This window comes from Cyrtonyx montezumae, unplaced genomic scaffold, assembly GCF_038088225.1.
Source record: "Cyrtonyx montezumae isolate F1298 unplaced genomic scaffold, pur_monq_1.0 scaffold_0, whole genome shotgun sequence".
Classification (NCBI taxonomy): domain Eukaryota; kingdom Metazoa; phylum Chordata; class Aves; order Galliformes; family Odontophoridae; genus Cyrtonyx; species Cyrtonyx montezumae.
The window spans coordinates 43,876,581-43,897,413 of NW_027071824.1; the positions used below are offsets into that span (position 1 = coordinate 43,876,581).

At 35.6% G+C, this 20,833-nt stretch overlaps 1 protein-coding gene across 2 annotated transcripts in view; it reads left to right on the forward strand.

Moving 5' to 3' along the window:
* Positions 1-20,833, forward strand: part of PTPRK (protein tyrosine phosphatase receptor type K) — a 305,334-nt gene that overhangs the window by 25,049 nt on the left and 259,452 nt on the right. For both annotated transcript variants that reach the window (XM_065734173.1, XM_065734182.1), the window contains exon 2: positions 19,913-20,184. In XM_065734173.1, coding sequence (XP_065590245.1) covers positions 19,913-20,184 — 272 coding nt within the window. The remainder of the gene's footprint in view (positions 1-19,912; positions 20,185-20,833) is intronic.

The window sequence follows — 20,833 nt, forward strand, 5'->3', positions numbered from 1 at the left end:
GTGACACCACGTTGATGCTATAAAGCTGCAGGCAGGTGGCTGGGGTGGCTTCTGCTCAGGGACTGTGGGGTGCTGGTTGGTGGGGGGTGAGACCTTGTGGCACTGTATGGTATCGTGCTTCGTTGTACTGTGCATCAATTGGCAAATAACTGCAGTTATATATGCTATCATTGCATTTTTATTTCCATTTTCCTCTTCTGTCATAGTAAATAATTTTTATCTCAACCTGTGAGTTTTATTTTGTTTCCAGTTCCCTCCCTCATCTCTCCTGAGGCAGTGGGGAATGACTGTGTGATGTGAGCTGCTGCTGGGTTACACCACAACAACCACCCGTTCCTTTGCAATGAAAAAGTAAACAAGCAGAGAAAAAATAGTCTGTTGCCACTACTAAGCACTTAGTTTTCCTGAGGAATGTTTTTATCCCCTTGTTTTGTTGCATATTTTTTCCCTATTACTGTGTTTCTCTCTAAATGTAGTTCCTTTAGGTTAAGGAACAAGCTGGTATGCAGAAGGAGCTCATGGGTTTTAGAGTATTTACATATGCTTTGAATATTCATTTTGTTTCTTATTGAAATGTATTGATCAGTCAGTTGGAAGTACTAAACTGTAAGAAGTAGATTAGAAAATAGTTAAGGGTTTTTGCATTTTGTGAGATCTAACCTTCCCTGGCATTTGTAGACGTATAGAGGGTGTTTGTGCTAGACAGGAATTGTTTTTTCTTAGTGTTAACGGCACAGGTTCTTTGTTTATCTATTTTTGCAGAAAGACTTTAACTAGTAATAAAATTAAGTTATAATCAGTTATTCAATTAGATGAAGACTTTTTGCTTAGATTTGCTCAATGGGGACTTTAATGAAGTATGTGTTGAAATTACTTTTGGTGCATTCTTGACAGCCGTTGTTCATGTCGTTTTGCCTACCTTCCCAGGAGGCAGTTACTGAGAGTGCAAGTTCTTAGATATTTTTCAGCAGTTGAAATTCAACAGGGAGTCCAGGCTTGGCAAAACAGCTTGAGGTTTCATGAGTGAATCTTTTATGTATTATATAACTGGGATGGCATATGAGCTAATATTCATCTAGTTGCCTCTGGAATACATATTTTCAGAGATATTAATGATTTGATTTATTTAAAGTTAATACATATAGGACTTGGTTCACAAAAAAAAAAACAAACAAAAAACATTGTATGTTGAGCAGGCTGTATCAGGAAAGCAGTTTACATGGATAAAATCTTTTTGTAGGAGACCAGAAAGGAGCCATGGCAGGCAAGCAGTGTGCCAAAACATAGCTTGGCCAAAATGGCAGCATGATGTAAGGGCTGTACAGAGATAAGAAGGTGGACGATACAAAGGATATTTATGAAGTGACAGAAGATATCTTAACCCCATCTTACAAAAAAGAAATCTCAGAATGAGTGGGAAATGGAATTTGGGGGTAAGGGCTATTCACTGGGTCCCACTGCCCATTTGTACAAGTATAGCTTTCCAGTCAGACTCATAGTGCTCATCTCATAGTTGCCAACACTTCTTTCTTGGTGGAAAACACATGATAACATTTAGTAGTGTTTCAGAAGTTTTAATTGATGCAGACAGTCTGCATTGGTCTCAGCATGTGCTTTCTTTGTCCTTTCAGTTCTCCCTTGGGGAAGGCTGAGAAGAGCCCAGCATGGGGCTTTTTTGGGTGCTTAAGTTTATTTTCATTGCTCGTGAAATGGTTGAAGTTTTTCATAATCCGGAGACTTAATTATGTAGCTCTCTGTAGAGGAAGACTGAAAGCTGTTCCAATGTAGTCTTCTTTGTGTTGCTTGTACACCTACTTATGTGGAACAAAAACCCTTAAGTACTTAGTTTTTATTACTTATTCACTTAATGGCTTCTCTACTGAAATTAAAGTAATAGACAGTGCTTGTGTGATACAGATACTGGCCTTAAGTGTATTGAAGTCACTGAATTGATGCTATCTACCAAATGTTATATTAACAACTACTTGAATACTTGTTGCCACAGCAATCCTGTTCCTGGATTTGGAAGCCTGAAAGTGGGAGGTTTTGCTTTCTAAACAAATAAGTTGTTTATAAAGATGTATGTTGAGAAAGACGTTTCCTGGGACTCTTGAATAAAATTATTTTTATTTAACATTAGAACTCTGTGTTCAGACAGTTTTAGTGTCTTGTATCAGGTTGTTATTCTGATGAGTTTAAAAAATATACATATAATTGATTCACAGTCAGTTATTGAGTCCTGGGCATGAATGACTATTTCTCTATCATTGCTGTCACTTTCTGTGCCTTCTTCCTCAGATGTCCTCTGTCATTCTTGTAGCTATCTAAAGATTCCATTCAATCTTGTGTGCCTCACTTGTTTGATTCAGTGAAATCTTCACATCACAGAAACCATCCAGTAATTGTACCAGCACTTTTAATACAATTTCTGGAGAAAGTCTGTGATGATTTTCTTTCAAGTAGCAAACTTCAATTTGCTTATAAGCAGAAAACTATATCAGAAGACAGATAGCTTTCTACAAAACTGTATGAACCATCCATAAGCTGTAATTCACTTGCTTATGTTTTATACTGCTTAGCACTTGGTGTCCATCTTTCTTGAACCTTTCTCTTCCTTCTCTCTCTGTTGAGCTGTTGTAGTTATCTGAAGCCTCTCAATTCTGACCCGTTTCAGTATTGTATTTCATCTGTTACTCTCCTTTGATATCTCTTCTTTGTATGCAATGGTTTAATTTTCCATTTCTTTGAAATGTCTGGAGAGCTGTATCATAAGCAAATCTCACAGGATATTACTGCTTTTTGACTCATGATAAGTATGGTGTATTCTGGAGCTGCTCCTGCAAGAATGTGTTAACTTCTCAATAACCTAATAGTCATCCTTTTTAAAAAGTTTGGTTTTTAAATGTAATACTTTTATTATTTATATTTTTATATATTTATATTATTAATAAATGTAATAATTACATTTATTAATTTTCATCTCTTGTTCCGTTTGGTTTTGTAGTACTTTTGTTGTGATTTTTGTGAAGTGTTTAAGGAGGATGAAAACCATATTTACGAACTGTCTTTTAATGAGTTGACTTTTTTCTATTTATTCTAAACTGGGCAATAATCTTCTTGCCATGTGACTGTGGCAAAAAAGGGCTTAGACAAGAAATTATTTTTTGCATACTCTTCTTAAAGTGATGAATGGTGTTGAATTGAAGCTAATAAAGTTGACAGAGAATTGTGCAATATTACACTTATCTATTAAATTGGCTAACTTTCAGAAATAAGAGCAAAACTGAGGTGTCTGCTGATGTAATTCTATGTAGGTATGCATGTTACTGTCTCATTCCTACTTTGGCCAAAAGTGCCCAAAATGATTAATGAAAGGGAAAAATGATTTCTGTTGAATCTGAAGGCGCAGATATGTCTTTGGAGGTGACATGGGACCGCAGCTCATTTCATTACTTTGGGTACACCTGGTTGATTTGTGTTGAACTTGAAATGAAAGGATAAGAGCTTTGCTACGTGACTCACTGTAAAACCAAATGAAATTCTGTCCAGTTTCAAAGTGGGTCTCTGCCTTTCTGGCAGCATGACATTTTCAGTAACGTATGGAGTTTTATCCTACTAAAGTGATGCCCTTATCAGACTGGAGAAAATAATCAAATTCTTAAGGCTTTTACTTGCCGATGAAACTGTAACTTATTCTGTGAAGACGGGAACAATTTTTTTAATTGCTAGAGATGATAAATAGCTTTCTGAATAATTGTACCTTATGAGAACAGTAAGGCACTGATCACTCAAAGTAGCAGATGTGCTTGCTGACCTTTGAGTTAAAGGAGAAAGTGTATCAGATTTTAAAAATTATAGACTGTTGGTCATTTTCATCCCTAAAAGTTGCACTTCTCTGTGGATTTGAACTTAGGAGTAGCATGGCTTAAGTAACATTATCAGTTCTTTTACTATGGAAAATATCGATTGAAATTGTATAATATGAAAGCTTTAGTGTTCCCAGGCAAATGCTAATTTGTCAAAAGTTAATACATTTTCTCTATTTAAATTACATAAATAAATTATGACAATTGATTAGTTGCTATGAAACAGAGAACTGAGTACATTTTGGCAAAAGAGAAACATACAATTATGGATTGAGTTTGAAGTAATTGTTCTAGATAGTCTAGAAATATCTGGCATTAGATGGGTGTAAATAATTTGTGTATTAGATATGATATTTTTTGCTTCTCTTGGCTTCAGCCTCCCATGTTCCTGTATTCCCACAGTCTCTGAAGGTGCCTTTTGTACAAAACTCTTGAGCCTTGCAGGAAAGAGGCATTTCTCTTGATAATTCTAGCAGTATGCATCATTTTATATTTTGATTATATCACATATTATTCAAATTGGCTCATTAAAATTAAACTTCACTGAATACTTCCCTAACCACCTGTTCTGCCCTAATTCCTATTTTGCTATGTCTGAGATATTAGACTTGCTGCAAATCTTGCCTCTTCCCTACGTTGCACAAAAATGCATGATTATAATAAAGGAAAAAAAGTATTTGCTTTGAAAATCTCTTGCATCTCTGTATCTCATTCTAGTAAGTTTTCTGGTAGATTTACAAATAATGTTGTAATTAGTACCTGACATTGAATGAAATGAATAAATTTTTATTAGCTGTATAGACTTCTAAAATTATTTTTAGCTTCTGAAAGTATTTAAGGTTTTTTGTTTTCCTCTTAGTTTAGACAAAGCAGCTTTAGCAGCTCAGTCTCTACAGCGTAATTGTTCCTCTGGGTCTCTGGGCTTTTTTTTTTCTCATTTATTTGTTTCATGTAATGAGAACACTGGAAAAGAGGATGGAGGGAGTTGAGATTGTAAATGTATAGAGTTGGAATGGCTTTTTGTATTTAATATTCAATGGAGTCCCTTTCTACCTTCACCTCTTCTGCAGTCAGTTACTAGTCATTTCTAAAAAACAAACTAAAAATGTCTCCCAAACAAACAAAAAACAAGCAAAACATACAAACAAAGCAAGCAGTTTACTCTTATCTATTATATGTCACGATACCATTTGTAAGTCATTTCTGATGTTAATATCTAAATTTTACTTCATTAATTAACACAGTAAAAATAGCTCTGTCACAGTAAACAATTTTTTTTAGGGACAAGCATTTTTCAGAGCCATAATATTTTTTCTTTACACGACATAGTCTGTAGTTCAATAAGATGTACCTGAAGAAGATTGCTGACCTTATGTGCTGCTGGTTCACTTACTGGACAGGTGTTATGAAACCTGCTGCAACCTGGTGACAGTGGGAACCAGGGAACTATATGAGTCATAGAACCATAGAACGACTTGAGTTGGAAGGGACTTTAGTGATCATCTTGTTCCAGCTCCCCTCTGATAGACAGGATTGACACCCACTGAATCAGATACTCAAAAGCCCCATCCAACTTTGCCTTGAATGCCTTCAGAGGCTGTTTGGCATCTCTGGTCAACTTGTTCCAGTGCCTTATCTACCTTTTAGGATTTACACTTAATATCTAATCTAAATCTCTTTTTTTTGGTCTTGAGTTTGGTCTTTGGTTTTGAGCATGCAAGAATTCCCAGACTGGGAAAGCTCGTAGGAAAGGTGCAGAAATGACAGCGATAGACAGCAGATTCCCTACTGAAGGAATTAGGATTGATTTTTCTACAGGAGAGAAAAAGGAAATGGAAATTTACAAAAAATAAAACGTTAATGCAGAAGAGAAGGTGGTAACCTATTCTTTATGTCAACTGTTGACATGTTAAGAAGTAATAATTTTAAATAGCATTCAGGTTGGAGATTAGCTAAAATGTTAATTAAATTCTGGAATTGAGTGCTTAGTAGCTGTCTCTTACTTGAGCATTAAGTGTTCTGCTATCTACTGTCACAGTTCTTTTTTTTTTTTCCTTGAAATGTGTCTGTTTATAAAAAACAGAAAAACTGTCTTTTATATGCAAGAAAAAAACCTGTCAGCTAACAGTACAGAGACTTTATGGCCTATTGTTTTATCTATTTTTGTTGGAAAGAGCCGAAATTACTTTTTCTTTCTCCATTCACTGTGTATTCCATTATGTATTGGAAAGATTTTTGTTAACTCTTGATCAGTCTTATGAGGACTGATAGGTAAAGAAGAAAAAAGTACATTACCTTTTTTCATTTAGAAATTACTTTTCTTGATAAATGGTTGTGCTTGTTTATAAATTTGATAGTTGCTTCATAGATTTTTTTTTTTTTTTAGGATTAATATTAGAAGGCAATATGCTTTATCTTCATATTCTGAGTTGCATTTTATTTTGACGGTCAGAAGATGTTAAAACATATGTTATAATTTATAGTTGTTAACTTTGGAGTTACTTTGTTTTCAACAATTCTAATTGTGAAGGAAAAGTTTTAGAGACCAAGATGTTGGTCTCTAAAACTTTTCCTGGTCTCTGTTAGCCCAGTAAAAATTACATGTTCTCTTAATAAGTGCAAAATTTTCATTTAAATAATTACACTGTAAGAAAAAAATAAGGATAGCTCATTGGATGACTTTGATACTCTGGTATTCTGTCATTGGAGAAACCAGAATGTGAAATGTCTTAGTCACAAAAGAAATTTGCCTGAAATTACATTTAACACATTGGTTCAATTCCTACTCGTAAATATCCAGTATAATGTTTAATTGATAAATAGTGGGATTTGAAGATCACCAACACTCTTAAAGTACATCTTTAGGTAGATTTCTCTCCTTTTTTTTTCTTTTCTCCTTCATTTTAGAACTTTGGGGTAATAATACTTCAGTGCCAAATGTTAGCTTGCAGCTTCATGGAAGTGGAGTAGTTCTTTAACAGCTTGGATGAGTATGCTTAGTATATTTTGTTGGCATGTGAAATTCAATATTCAAAATAAAGGGGGATTTAAATAGTATTAGCATATATAGACTAGCCAATTGGAAAGAAAAAAGCTGGTTTCAAACTTTAATTGGAAACTCAAGTGTCGAGAGGAACGACATTGATCTCCATCAACCAATTTTTTTCTGACAAGAAAATAAAATCCCCAAACAACAACAAAATAGCACAAAAACCATTAATAGCTGTGAACTTGCAAGTTTTATCTATTAGTTTATATGCTCTTTTTCTCCTTGCTATTCTTCTCGTTGTTGAACACAGAGCCCAATTATTTCTTTGAAAATAGTATCAAAAAATGCTGGTGTTTTAGCTTGAGTGATTTTTATAATAGATAGGGTTGTTTCCATCCATCTCAAAAGTATTTCCCTCTAGAAGAAAGATGGTGTGTACTAGAGTGTAAAACCAATTGAGCTACTAATATTATTTGAGAAGCTTGGGATTATATGGAGAGTTTATTTATTTATTTTTTACGTTTATTTTAAAACAACTGATTCGAATGGGAAAATACGATGATTTCTCAGACATGCTAGCCTTTGTAATGTCAGATGGAGTTGCAGCAAACATCAAAGTAAGTCCAGGGTATCACCATTACTGTACGTGTAATATATTAGTGCTAATCAGTTAAAGTAATTGGAAGAGTAACGAGGTTGATGTCTGTGAAAAGGAGAGCTGTTAGAGAGAGTTGAAGGATAAGGAGAGTTGATGCCGTAAACCTAGTGAGCTTCAGTAACTAGGAGAGCTAGGTATTCTAATCTTTTCTTTTTTTTTAATCATTTTAATGTATTTCATAGGCCCTCCATATAAAGACATAAATATATATTTATGTATATCTCTTATATAAAAGTATAAAGACAAATATTTCAACTGTGTTTTGGATTTTTTTGTTCATTTTTATCTTTTTCTGTATGAATCGTTCTGATACACAATGGATATTTAGTTTTTCATTTTTGTTTAAATTAATGTGATGGATTATGTATTCTCATATACTTGGATAGCATTCCTCAGTGCATTATTTTTTTAATATATATGGTCTGTGGATTTTCAGTGCAGAGTAATTTATTATGGCTATAATGAAGATGCATTATAACACTGTTTGCAATGCAAGTCAGTAACTGGAAAAGCAAAAGAAATTGAAGGAGTAGCTTTTTGTAGACTTTCAGCTTTTCCTCAGAATTACAGAATGGCTGAGGTTGGTTGGTTAGTTCCATCTTGGAATGGAACTAGTGGAATGGAACCATCTTGGAATGGCTAGTTCCATCTTCAGCTCAAGCATCTGCTCAAGTATCTCTTCCATCTTTGTATAACTCTGAGCTTTCATTGGACCTTCAGTACTAACATGCTGCGCTTGTTGAATTGCTTAAAGTTTAATTTTAACAAATATATATAGCTGCATGCAGCTTAGAGGCTGAAGACACTTTCTTGGAAGTAAGGAACCACGCAGCTGTTCACTCAGTCCCCTTGGTGAGATCAAAAGGAGAACCAGAAAGGTGTAAGTGAGAAAACTCATGGGCTGAGATATAGATGGTTTACTTGGTGGAGCAAATGCTGCTCATGCAAGCAGAGCAAAACATTAATTTTCCATTGGCTTACAGATGTTCAGCCACCTCCAGAAAAGCACGGACTATCAGGCCTGAAAGTTAATGGGAAAGATGGATGCTGTCGCACTGTGCATCCCTTCCTTCCTCCTTATTTCTCCCAGCTTTTCTTGCTGTCCATTTTGTCACTGGCTGAGAATGTCCCTTTGGTCAGTTGGGGTCAACTGTTCTGGTTGTGTCACCTCCCTACTGCTCATTCACCCAGCAACATGAGAAGCTCTCTGTAAGCACTGCTCAGCTGCAGCTAAACCATCAGTGTGTTACCAACACTACTGTCATTGCATATTAAAAAAAAAAAACCCAGCACCATGTGAAATATTAAGAAAATCAACCTATCTCAGCAAAAACCAGGACAACCTGTAAATGGCAGAAAATCTAAAGGAAAAGGATGATTTTCCAGTTAGCTGTTGCATAAAGTGATTTTCTGAGAAAATTTGTTTTTGTAGGAGAAAAAATTATTATTTGGTGCCAGGAAATGATCTAAAATAGAAGATATTCTTATAATAAAAAAAAAAAGTAACGTGAAGCTATTTTATAAGCCTTCTATGCTTTAAATAAGTTCTTAGATTACTTTCAAGAAATACAGAGCATTTAATGTTATCTTCCGAAAGGTCTTTTATAACACTTGTTGCATGTGGTAACAATTAGGGCTTTTGTGATTTTATTTAACTCTTTGAGATTTTTGGGTGATTCTTGGGAGTTGTACCTTCAGCACATTGTTACTTCTTATTTTCTGTTGTCATATGCTTATCATCCAGGGAAGGACCAGTCTCATTTCTGTTTTCAGTTTCTATGCCTTAAGGTTGTAGGAGTAAGTATCTTCTCAGTACAATTTAGATGCTATTTCTTCTGGAAGGATGATGAATGTAAAAAACGATCTGAATGTGAATGTTGTTTCAAATTATATTTTCTCATTCGGTTAAAATGGAAATATCACTTATTACTACATGAGAAAAAAATACATAAATTTGCAGGAGTTTTTAAAAAATCTTTGGTGAAGAGAGGATAATTCTAAAGCTATTTTTTGAACTCTCTTTCTGTAAAAACTTTGAGTAGTTGAAAGAAGTTATTTTTAACTAAATTAAATTTTTGGACCAGAAAGGAAAAAAATAAATTTTAGCTATGTAAGTATAGCAGCTTCAGCTTCCTCTCATGTCTTGAGTTGGCTCTCGTGCTTGTTGGGCCATCCCAGGAGTGGCTTCGTTTCACTCACCTATAAAGAAACAAATGAACCCTCATCATTACCTTTCCTTTCTCGGAGGGACAGGAAATCTGAGTTGTCTCCTGCTGGATCAGGTTGTTGGTTTGGCTCATGCAAGGGTCTGATAAGCATGGATTGAGAGGGGAGTGTACTTGTTCTGGGAGCAAGGTGATTTTGGTTTGCCTTGGCTGACCTGGTACATTCTTCATGAAAGTATTTTTACATGCTGCAGCAAATGCGTGGTACACCAAGGACCTACACAAATGCTTAGCACTCTCAACTTCAATAACACTGTTTGTTCTAGGGTACTTACAATTGTTTCAAGTTTCTGTTTAATTTCTTTGCAAATAAGGAATACCAAACAGAGGAACTGGTTAGCCTGACCTCTGTTTATAATTCTCTCAGAAAAGAAAACTGTGACTCTTAAATCATTATGAGAATCTGAATATCCCTGGGCTTGAGGATCTGTTTGGGTGTACAGCTTATGTTCAGTAGTGGTGATTATAACTTGACATTGTAGCACGAGGTCCTGAAGGTGGATGCAACATAGCTGATGCCTATCTTTCATCCTGGAAGCTCCACGACAGAAACATAGAACAAAACTGTGCATTATTATTGATCATATCCAGCCAATTAATGTCAGAACGGTTGATAGTAATGGCAAAGCAAAATGGATTTCAACTTCTTTGAACTCATGTATTTCATATCCGGAGGTCATAGTAATTTTTTTGTCTTCATTGTATCTACAAACATCTTGTTGCACATCTTTCTTCTTGGCTCTAGGCTATGCAGTTGCGTGTGGTACCCATTTACTTGTCATCCCAGTCAGAGTACTTTGCACTGAATTGATGTTACACTGGAGTTGGAAGTTTCTTAATATTTACACTTAGAAAGCACTTATTGCAAACCAATAGCTGGAGCCAGTGTATATTGCTTCTTGCACTCAGCTCCTGGATGACAGAGCATAGAGTCACCATCCATGGCAGAGCTGTTCTTACTTTTGTATTAGCTTAGCCATTCATGGTTGCTGATGTTACAAATATGTAACAGAGTGCCTTGCTTAGCTCCCAAATAAATATTGAAATATTTTGTGTGCCTTTCCATTACTGAATGCAACTTACTGCTCAGTAACACGGTGCTTTCAGAAGTTTGCTTGCTGCACTGTATCAAATTTGTTTTTCTGAATGCTTTGTTGGAAGAAGCTGTTCAGAGGATCACGTCTTAGAACATAAATGTTCCTCTGTTCAGACAGTGTGAGCTTTCATCAAATTTCAGTTGCTGACGTTTTTTCATCTCAGATTTTGGAGTACGTATAGCCTGTGTATTTGCTAACTATCCATCACAAGGAAAAGCAAGATGAAAAGACTTAAGGTATAATACCTCAAAAACTTATCTTGTTTTCTTTCTCTGCGTGAGTACAAACAAATCCCCAGGTTTTACATATGAGAAAACTAGGAATTCAAACACTTCGGAAGTGTTCATATTTAATGTATATTATATATAAATGCTGTTAAGGGGAACAGAACTGTTGAGCTGCTTATAGCATGATGAATGACTGTCAGTCAAAACTTCTTCAAAAACTTTCTCAGAAAAGATTCTGGGAAATTCACTCAGAAGGTGGTGACACACTGGAACAGATTGCCCAGAGTGATTGTGGATGTCCCATCCCTGGAGGCATTCAAGGCAAGGCTGGATGTGGCTCTGGGCAGCCTGCTCTAGTCGTTGGCAACCCTGTCCGTGGCGGCGGTGGGGTTGAAACTAGATCATCTTTGAGATCCTTTTCAACCCAGGCCATTTGATGATTCTGTGAAATACTGTTGTATCTTGAAGTACTTGTTGTTTTGGTTTAATTTTCTTTTGATTAGTGAAAATATTCTTCCTGTTATGAAATGGGCAAGTGATGAATGATAGTAGCATCATGCTACAAGTTATAGACATTAACAACCTTCAAGTGTTATGACATCCACAATAGTAATAATGTGGTTAGCATGGTGCTGCTCTGGTTTTACCCTGGCTGAGTCTGTCTCATTCTGTGTGACCATGTAAAACTAACTCCTGGGTGCTTTGCCTCTCTGGGCTGAAGAAATTGGGGGAATCTCAGTTATGAGCTTGTACTAGAGCTGTGATTTTTGCATGATTGTGTCCATTCAGGAGGGAAAGGCACCTGTTCATGTTAAGAGAAATTGCAGTATCTGTGCAATATTGATGAACTGTTACTGTCCATTAAGGTAAGTTTCTCTTTCTAAATGAGCTAGCACTCATGCCTAAACATGGTGTAGTTTAATGATCTCTTTTAGCTTGGTTATTTTAAAAATTTTCACTCTCTTTGGAAAGTAGAAGAAAAATATCTGTTGCATTCTCTGTCAGCTGGTTTTCCTTTGTGGGTTTTTTGGTGTTTTGTTTTTTGGTGGGTTTTTTTCAGTTTTTTTTTTTTTAATCTCTACAGTAAATTCTGTTTTGCCTTGACTTGCATATGAGCTGTGGCATGTTGGCAGTGAGCTATGCAGTGAAGGTGAAATTGGCAATCCTGACTCTTTCCTTTTTGACAATCCCAGGTCTTCAATAAACTGTGACTTGTGTAGGGAGTAATCCTGCAATCAAGCAAAGTGTGTCGATAGTGTTCAGATACACCTGAACCATAAAAAAAACTCTGAAGAAATTTTGAACACCTCAATAAAAATATTGAAATAATCTTGTATTCGTACAATGTACAAGAGTACATTGTATTATTTCAGCAATACAAGCATACAATAATACAATATTTTTTGGTGTGAACTTTATAATGAAAGCAGCTGATTGACAAGACAGGATATAAAGATGAAGTGTTTTGAGCATGCATGTAGTAATGTGTTCTAAGTGAGATCACACTGCCTTTACATTCAATGCTAGATACGCCCCTTGTAGCATAAAGACATGAAATTGGCCATGTGGAGAAGGACATGAAAATTCAAGAATTTAATCAAATTTGTTTTAATTTTTTAATTACTCTGTCTTGGAATGGCAGGTATTCACTATGTATTGGGTAGTGGAAGGTGAAAGAAGAAGAGTTTCTTTTGATTTTCTAAAACCCAAGCAGATGGAGTTTAACTGGAGTGTGTCCAGTGTATTTATTTATTTGCCTTTTAAACAAAATGTTCTTCCTGCAAAAAGAAAGAGTTAATAGCTTTTAAGGTTTTTTATTTTTTTATTGCAAATTACAGAAGTACACAGACTTTTGTTAAATAGTTACATGGGTTATGCTTTGAAGAACAAAACACGCAAAAACAATAATACATGGGAAATGTGTATTTTCAGTGAACTTATATAGAAGATGCTGAACTTTTCCTGTTTGCAGTCTGTTCTGAGTTGGAAATCTATTTCAGTATCATTTCATTGCCTAATGCCACTCGTAAAGACCTTCTACTTAACCAAGAGTTCTAAAGTTAAGTAGTAGGTATTAAAAATGAAAGAGAAAAGACATATAGGTCCCGAGCTTTAGAATAATGTACTTAGTTGCACTGACTTTCCACCTCATGTCATTGATGGTGACATGAAGTAAAGACAGACCCTTCTTTTGACTTTAGATTTGAGATCTGATCTTATGTAAATCTGTTTGTCTTCATATTACACCTTGCTGCTGAGTATGTATCTTTTCTTCCCTTCAGCAAACTGTAAAGTTGAATCCAGTTCTGTATCCATAAATCTATCTGCATATGATGTTCAGCATTTCCTAATCGCTATGTTCACCTGAAGGTGTGTCCAGTTTTTGGCAGGGATAGATCTGATTTTTTTTTTTCCTAGTAGCTGGCATGGTGCTATATTGTGCATTTCGCATGAGTATAATATTGATAACATACTGATGGTTTAGTTGTTGTTTAGCAGTGTTTGCACTGAGCCAATGGCATTTCAGTTCCTTCCTGTCAGCAACGAGCTGGTAGGGGAAATAGAACAGAATTCAGAACAACTGACCTAAACTGTCAGAAGGGATGTCCTATCTTGTGTGGCATCATGTGAAACTATGAAACTGGAGGAGTTGGGCAGTGAGGGGGCTGTGGCTGCTTGGGAACTGGCTGGGAATTGGTCAATGGGAGTTGAGAAATGTGGTTATGTATCACTTGTTTTATATATAATTTTATCAATATTATTTTTCTTTTCTATCTGTATCTCAACTCGCAATTTTTACCTTTTATCTGATTGTCCCCCCTATCCCACTGGTGATAGATGAGTGAGAGAAGATCCATGTGGGGCTGAGCTGCGTGCCAAGTTAAACCACAAAAAGGTGGTGCAGTAATGTCATGAAAATCGAAGGAGCACAATAGAAGGCAGAAGTTACCCTCTAAATGGAGATTGGTTAATACTTGTTTGAAGAGAAGAGGATTTATAGGAGTCAAAGACCAGACTGCTGAAAATTAAAAGTTTCGTGCTTTAAATAGAAACCCATTTTCAGGGAGCAAGGATATGAGAGAAAATAATTTTATCAGGAAACTGATCTGCCCCATTGTTAGATTACAACAAATATATTTTACTTACAAATTTTATTTATTTTTAATCTCTTAACCTTTAAATTAACTACTAGATGATAAGAACTTTGTTTACAGTAGGGGATGAAGCTAAAGCTTTTTCCAAATGATTTGTTATGATATTAACTTATTCTGAATTGATATGTCCTTGCCATTGAGTTAGGTAACCAAGTTTAGTTATCAAAGTAAACAAAACACAAAGAAAACTGAAATATACAGTGATGATATGACTAAGAGAAAGTCTCATGTCCCTAGTTACATATCTATGTAGGTGCCTTTCAGAGCGTCTGTGCTGAAACATCAAAAACCCCCTGGAATGTAGATCTTGAAGTTGAATTCTTGGCATGAGGTCACAACAACTCTGGGGAGTAGTGTTATTCAACTGTTTCATGTTCTGATGTTTCTGTTCATTGTAGGAGAGAATTGTATTGACCTTGTTGTTATATCAGAGATTATATTAGGAGCTGTTAACTGGCAAATAAATTACAGGGACTTCAAAGTAAAGGAGTAAAAATGGAAGAGTGGACTTCGGGAGAAATATAAATGATGTATAAGAAGGAAAAATAGCACAGGGTATGATGGGAGAAAGAGAATGTTGTCTATGCATTTTAAAGATTGCAAACTTGCAGTGATAGGTAAGACGTTTGGGATTTACTGAAAGGAAGATGAAGCAACATAAATGTCAAGCTCAAGAATAATGTTGCTTATGAGTTATGATGCATTTTGTAACTGTCCTCTTGCCAGAGTTACTAAAGTCTTTTCACTTAGATATGGTGAAAAATGGTCAGTGAGCGGAGCAGTTAGGAACAATGGCTCTTTGTCCAAGAGTAAATGATTACTTTAGATACTTTTCACTTCTGATTTCTTACAGTATAACGAAAGATGGCGTTACGTTTTTCTGTCATGTAACGAGAAAAACTCGCTCTTCCATCTTCTTAAGATGATTTTTTGGGTACTGTTCTATTTTGATTGTTCAACTCACTTGCATTGTCTTCTTTCCTGTAAAAATCTGTTTCCAATAGCGTACTTTTCTTTATTGTCTACAAGGGGAATAGATTTACATAGTGTTTTACTTCTACCTATGTGTGATCTCTTAGACCAGTGTAATAGTAAGAATCACAGAGGCTTCACTGGGATTTAGTAAAATAGCTAGTATGCACTGTATCAAACTGCCTACCTGGATGCTTTCTAACCCCTTTAACAGAACAGGGAGAGGTAAGAATGTGAAAAATCTTATGACTTGAGGTAAGGACAAGGACATCACTTAGAAAGTACTGTCATGAGCAAAATATGCTTGACTTAAGGAAAAGTTTAGTTAATTACCACTTTAAATTGAATTGGATGTTGAGGCAGAAGCTAAAATGTGAGGAAAGTAGGCTGTGCCCTATTCCCCTGTGCCAGCATGGAACAGCTTTCTGAGTATTTGGATCTAATAGTTACTCTATGCTTTGACTGAAAATCTCAAATGAGGGTTTAGTTAATTTTAGGGTTTGTTAACATTTCTCATGCATTTCTGCCAAAGTCGAATAATATATTACTGTATGACTTGTGATCTCTTGTCCTATTTCTCTCTTTTAGGATTAAATATCTGGGTAATTGCTCCCTGTTACTTGAAATGCTTTACTGAGGTTCAGTTCCTACCACTTGCTTTTGTACCCTGCCAATATTCCCACTAATAATCATCAAAGATAGTGGTCAGCTAAGCTAAGTGGTCTCCAGGCTGTTTTGTCATCCCTTTATTAATATACTCATTTAATTGTATGTTTTTGACTTGGTAATAATACAGTATTATAGACTTTTTGTGTGATTATTATTGTTATTTTATATTAAGTTATGCCTACATTTAATCATTTGTATATGAATGTGTATGCTATCTGCCCATTTGCATGGTCAGCTGAGCACCACATTTGCTGTATATGGGAACAGATCAGATGTTTGCCTCTTTGGCTAGGATTTCTGTACTCTACTATCTGCACACATACTTGAGTGGATGTTGTCACGGGATTCCAGAATCACTGAATGGTTTGGGTTAGAAGGGAACTTTAAGGTCATCTAGTTCCAATTCCCCTTCTGTAGACAGGGATACTTCCCACTAGACCAGGTTGCTTGTTGCCCCATCCAGCCTGGACTTGAATGCTTCCAGAGTGGTGGCATTCACAGCCTCACTGGGCAACCTGTTCCAGTGTCTCACCATCCTCACAGTAAAGAATTTCCCCCTAATATCTAGTCCAAATCTACCCTACTCCAGTATAATGCCATTTCCCCTCATCCTGTCACTATATGCCCTTCTAAAAAGTCCCTCCCTTGTCACAGAAGGTGTTCTATTTATTTTTAATACTTGTGCATCTGCGATACTTATCAGAAGTCCTATGCTCTGTTAATAGTTACTTAAAAATAAAGGAAACCATTGTACTGATGCTATTTAAGCCTTATACAGTATATCCAGTAATGTTTATCAAGTACACTATTTTGGAAAGGGACGGGAGAGTAGTGTCAATTCTATGAGTAGTTATCTTTATTGGGATGCATTTAGATTATGATCCTTCTTCCAGTGGGCATTGCTTTGTGTTTTCTTGGGCCATATTTTTGAAGTTTTAAAACTTTATTAATGCTGTGCTCTCTCAATTTTTTTCTGGACTTATGGTTCTAAATCTTTTGTTTTTTTTAACAGTGTTCTTTCTTTAATTTCTACTTACATTTACATGACCTTATGTATTTTAATGCATTGCAAAGCAATATTTTTTTTACTTACATATTACTATTACACTTAACCTTTAATATTGAATGCAATTATGGTGTTGTTTTTTTTTTTTTTTCCCTCTCCCCCAAATAAACAAACAAACCAAAAACACCTGGAAGGAATAACTGGGGTTTTGAGTTTTGCTCAAGACATGAAGTTTCGACTTTAGATATTGCAAGCATGTATAAAAAAGGAAGTCTTTTAATCTTGTTTTAGAACAGTGAGTTTTTTTTTAAATAAAGAATGCCTTTCTTATTGAAGGTGTAGGCAAATATTTTTGAGTTTTTTGAAAATATAAATTTGAAGTTCAGTTAATTTTGGCACTGCCTTCTAATTTTCTTGGACCAAGTAGATGACAGAGGAAGGAGCAAGTCTGTGTGCATTCATGGAGACAGCCTGGTTAAGAAGCTGAAAAGGGGGAGGGAAGGGGAAGTAGTTTGCAAGATGCTGAACAGATGCTTTGGCTTTGTGACAAATGGTTTATGAACGCTGTCTGTAGCATTTCATGAAATGCTGTGGGACTAAAACATACAGATAGAAGTAAATATGCATGTATCTTAAGTATTTCTAAATGAAACATGAGGTTAAAGATGTGGAGTACAATAAAATGTGTGTAAATGCTGAAAAATGTATGTTGGTGCTTCTAAAGGCTACTGTAGCGTAACTTACTATAGAAACAAGATCTTCAAATATTTCTTGTCTATTTGATTGTGACCTTCATTTCCTCCTAGTAGTTTTATCTTTATCGTGTGACAAATTGAAAGAAATGCCTAAAAAAATTTTGTAAACTTCATTTCTTATATTCTGTTGCTTCATTCCCTCCCACAGTTACCCTTCAGGAAAAAAAAAAAAAGTTGGAGAGCTTATCCACTTCTTTAAAGAAAACATTTTTTAAGAGAAAAAGAATTTTTTTTGCCTACATATATACATTTGCAAGATGGATGTAACAAAGGCTAAGAGGCAATAAAAAGAATCTGTGCAAACGCTGTGGAAAACCTTTTTGTTTTTCTAACTTATGTAGAAAAAAACATCCCACAATTGCTGACATAAACTGCTCCTTCCAAATGCGTAGTATATGCTTCCAAATTTGTAAAATAATATCCTATATCATGAACGACACAGTTAATCTGGTGCTTACAAGACAATATGTGTTAAGGCAGAGTTTACAAACAGGCTTTCTCTAAACAAGTTTATTCTAGAGTCAGGAGGTATAGTAACAGCCCACCAGTGGCCACAGTGTAGAAATATGTCTTGGAAGAGCTTGTGTACAATTTACAATTGATTCTAAACCAAAATAGTTGAAGTATCTAACAGCAAACCTGCCTAGTGTAATAGAATTCTTTGTGCCTTTATAAGTGACAATTAATGATAGAGAGATAGCAATTAACTGATAGTCTGCCAAATTCTCTTTTAAAAATAAATAAATCCATCAAAAGGTTCAAGACACAATTCTAAGTACTAATTATATGCTTATTATATTACGTTGTTTCCTTATTATTGTGAAGAGGAATATGTAAAAAGCTCCCTTAACTATATGTAGTAAGAGCTGATTTCTACAGTATTTCTGCCTCTTTTGTGACAAACTTTTTAGCACAGAATTGACTTATAGGCGGCCAGTAGGTTACTATCTCACATAGATGATTTAATCAATATGTATTAGCTTTCATCTTCTTCTGATTGCCTACCAACATTTTTCAGAATGGTTGGTACGTTTGTTCAGAACATCTTCAAACATAGTATTTCCTCACTGGATAAAAATCAAAAGACAAAACGTCACATACGTAAATGTTTAGAAAAATGTATGCTTAAGAGAAGGTTTTCAATCAATGATATTCATGTACATACTCAGGACTACTCATTTTGGACAAGTGCTCATAATTCTGTGGGTTTTTTTTTTTAATTTTGTTGAATTTTGGAACTGTATTTTTGATGAGCTTTATCTGAGTGTTCAAAAACAGTGGTTCTTTATAATGGTTCCCTTTAGTAAATCAGCAGGAAAATCAATATAAATGTTCAGCAACCATTAAGTAAGACTGTGGAAGGGACTCAGGTAGTATAGAACTGGATTTTTCCACCTAACTGCAAGGGTTTGTGAGTTCAAAACATGCAGTATCTCAGAAGCCTTGTTTTGTTGGATTAATTTGTTAGGTAGCACACTGGTATAGAGTTATTGCTCTTTAAGAAATGAGAATGCTGAGGGGCTGAGGTACAGTAAAATAAACTGGTAGCCATGTCTTCACTGTCCATTCTGCAGAACATCAGGATAACCTATTTCAGCATTTATGTCCTGTACCATCTTTTTAAACATCTGTTCTCTGCTTCCTGCCTCTGTAACTAGGCAGGCTCAACTTGTGCTGTCTTCTGTGTACTTGTAAAATACATGTATAGGATGGGCTTCCTTCCAGCAATGGAAACTTTTGTGTTCCTTTCAAACTCATTTGGCAAACGAGCAACAAATGTGGCTTGCTGTCCTAAGTTCCAGTTCTAAGATCTAGATCTGTTGCCAGTATAGCTAAAATTCAAGCCTCTTTCTGGGTAGAGGAAGATTTGGTAAAGCAACTCTGAGTAATGTGGGTCTTATTCCATATTCTTCATTTTCAGGAAACTAGCAGAGCAAGCTGAGCAAATTTTGGCTTCAGTGACTTCAAAATAATGATGATCCTTTATTCTTATTATTTTTGAGCCTTCTGTGATCGTACTTCCAATTATCTTATCCTAAAGCAGGAGAAAGAGATGTTTCTAGTTAGAAGCATCTACAGAGGTCTTCAGAGATAAGCTGTCTTCTGTAGATGCTGCTTCAGTGTCGTTTCTAGGCATTTTATAGCTTGCTAGATTTCTTGTGTGAATTTGAGTTTTTACAGTATGAAAATTTGTGCTTTTTTTTTTATTGTGCACAGTCAGTTTCTTGGCATTTATCTTTACTTACTACTTTTTTTTTTCTTATTTCCTCTTTCCATTTCCCATGCTCTTTAGGGTCATATATGATAGTGATTTCCTCGGACCATGACCCTGGAGAAAAGACTCGACTCCAGCTTCCAACGATGAAAGAAAATGATACCCACTGTATCGATTTCAGTTACCTCCTGTATAGCAAGAGTGGAGCAAACCCAGGAACTCTGAACATCCTGGTTAGGGTGAACAAAGGGCCACTGGCTAATCCCATTTGGAATGTCACTGGCTCCACTGGCAAAGACTGGCTTCGAGCGGAGTTGGCTGTCAGCACCTTCTGGCCCAATGAGTATCAGGTAGGCTTGAAACAAATTCTCACCTCTGTATAATATTACAGCTAGATCCTACATGGTTTGCATTAATTTTGATCTTTTTTTTTTTAGAGTATTTCCTTGATGCCCTTAATTTTCTGTTTGATATCAAATAAATAAATACATGGGGATAGGAGTTTTTTGTAGGAATTGATTAGTTAAAGGTATCTGATGCTGTATAATGAGAAAAAAATTAATAGGAAACAAGCCTCATTAAATGAAATGATGAGGTTCAAGTCCAGATGCATAAAAAATGATAAATTCCCAGAAATAAATAGCCTGTGCAACTGTAATTTGTACCTGTCTTCCTTCCTCTTTTGGATATGCCTGTGTTACTGTGTCTAATTACGTGATTGTAGATGTGTTTTTTTCCATGTGACATTTGTTTCATTTGCTGTTCAGGCAGAATAGTGCTCACCTAATGAGCAGCTGCTCAGGACGTGTTTTTCTCCTGTTTGCTTGCTATGGGACAAAGCGACCTGCAGTGTAGCCTCTTGTTTTGAGAGAAAAATTGTCTTGTTATTACTAGATGCTGTTATTTGATTTGTTTGATTAACCTGAGCAAGTAACTGCAGCTGTTTCACTCAGTAGGTATTTGATGTGAAGTATGAATCTTGTAGAAAGGCATTTTTGT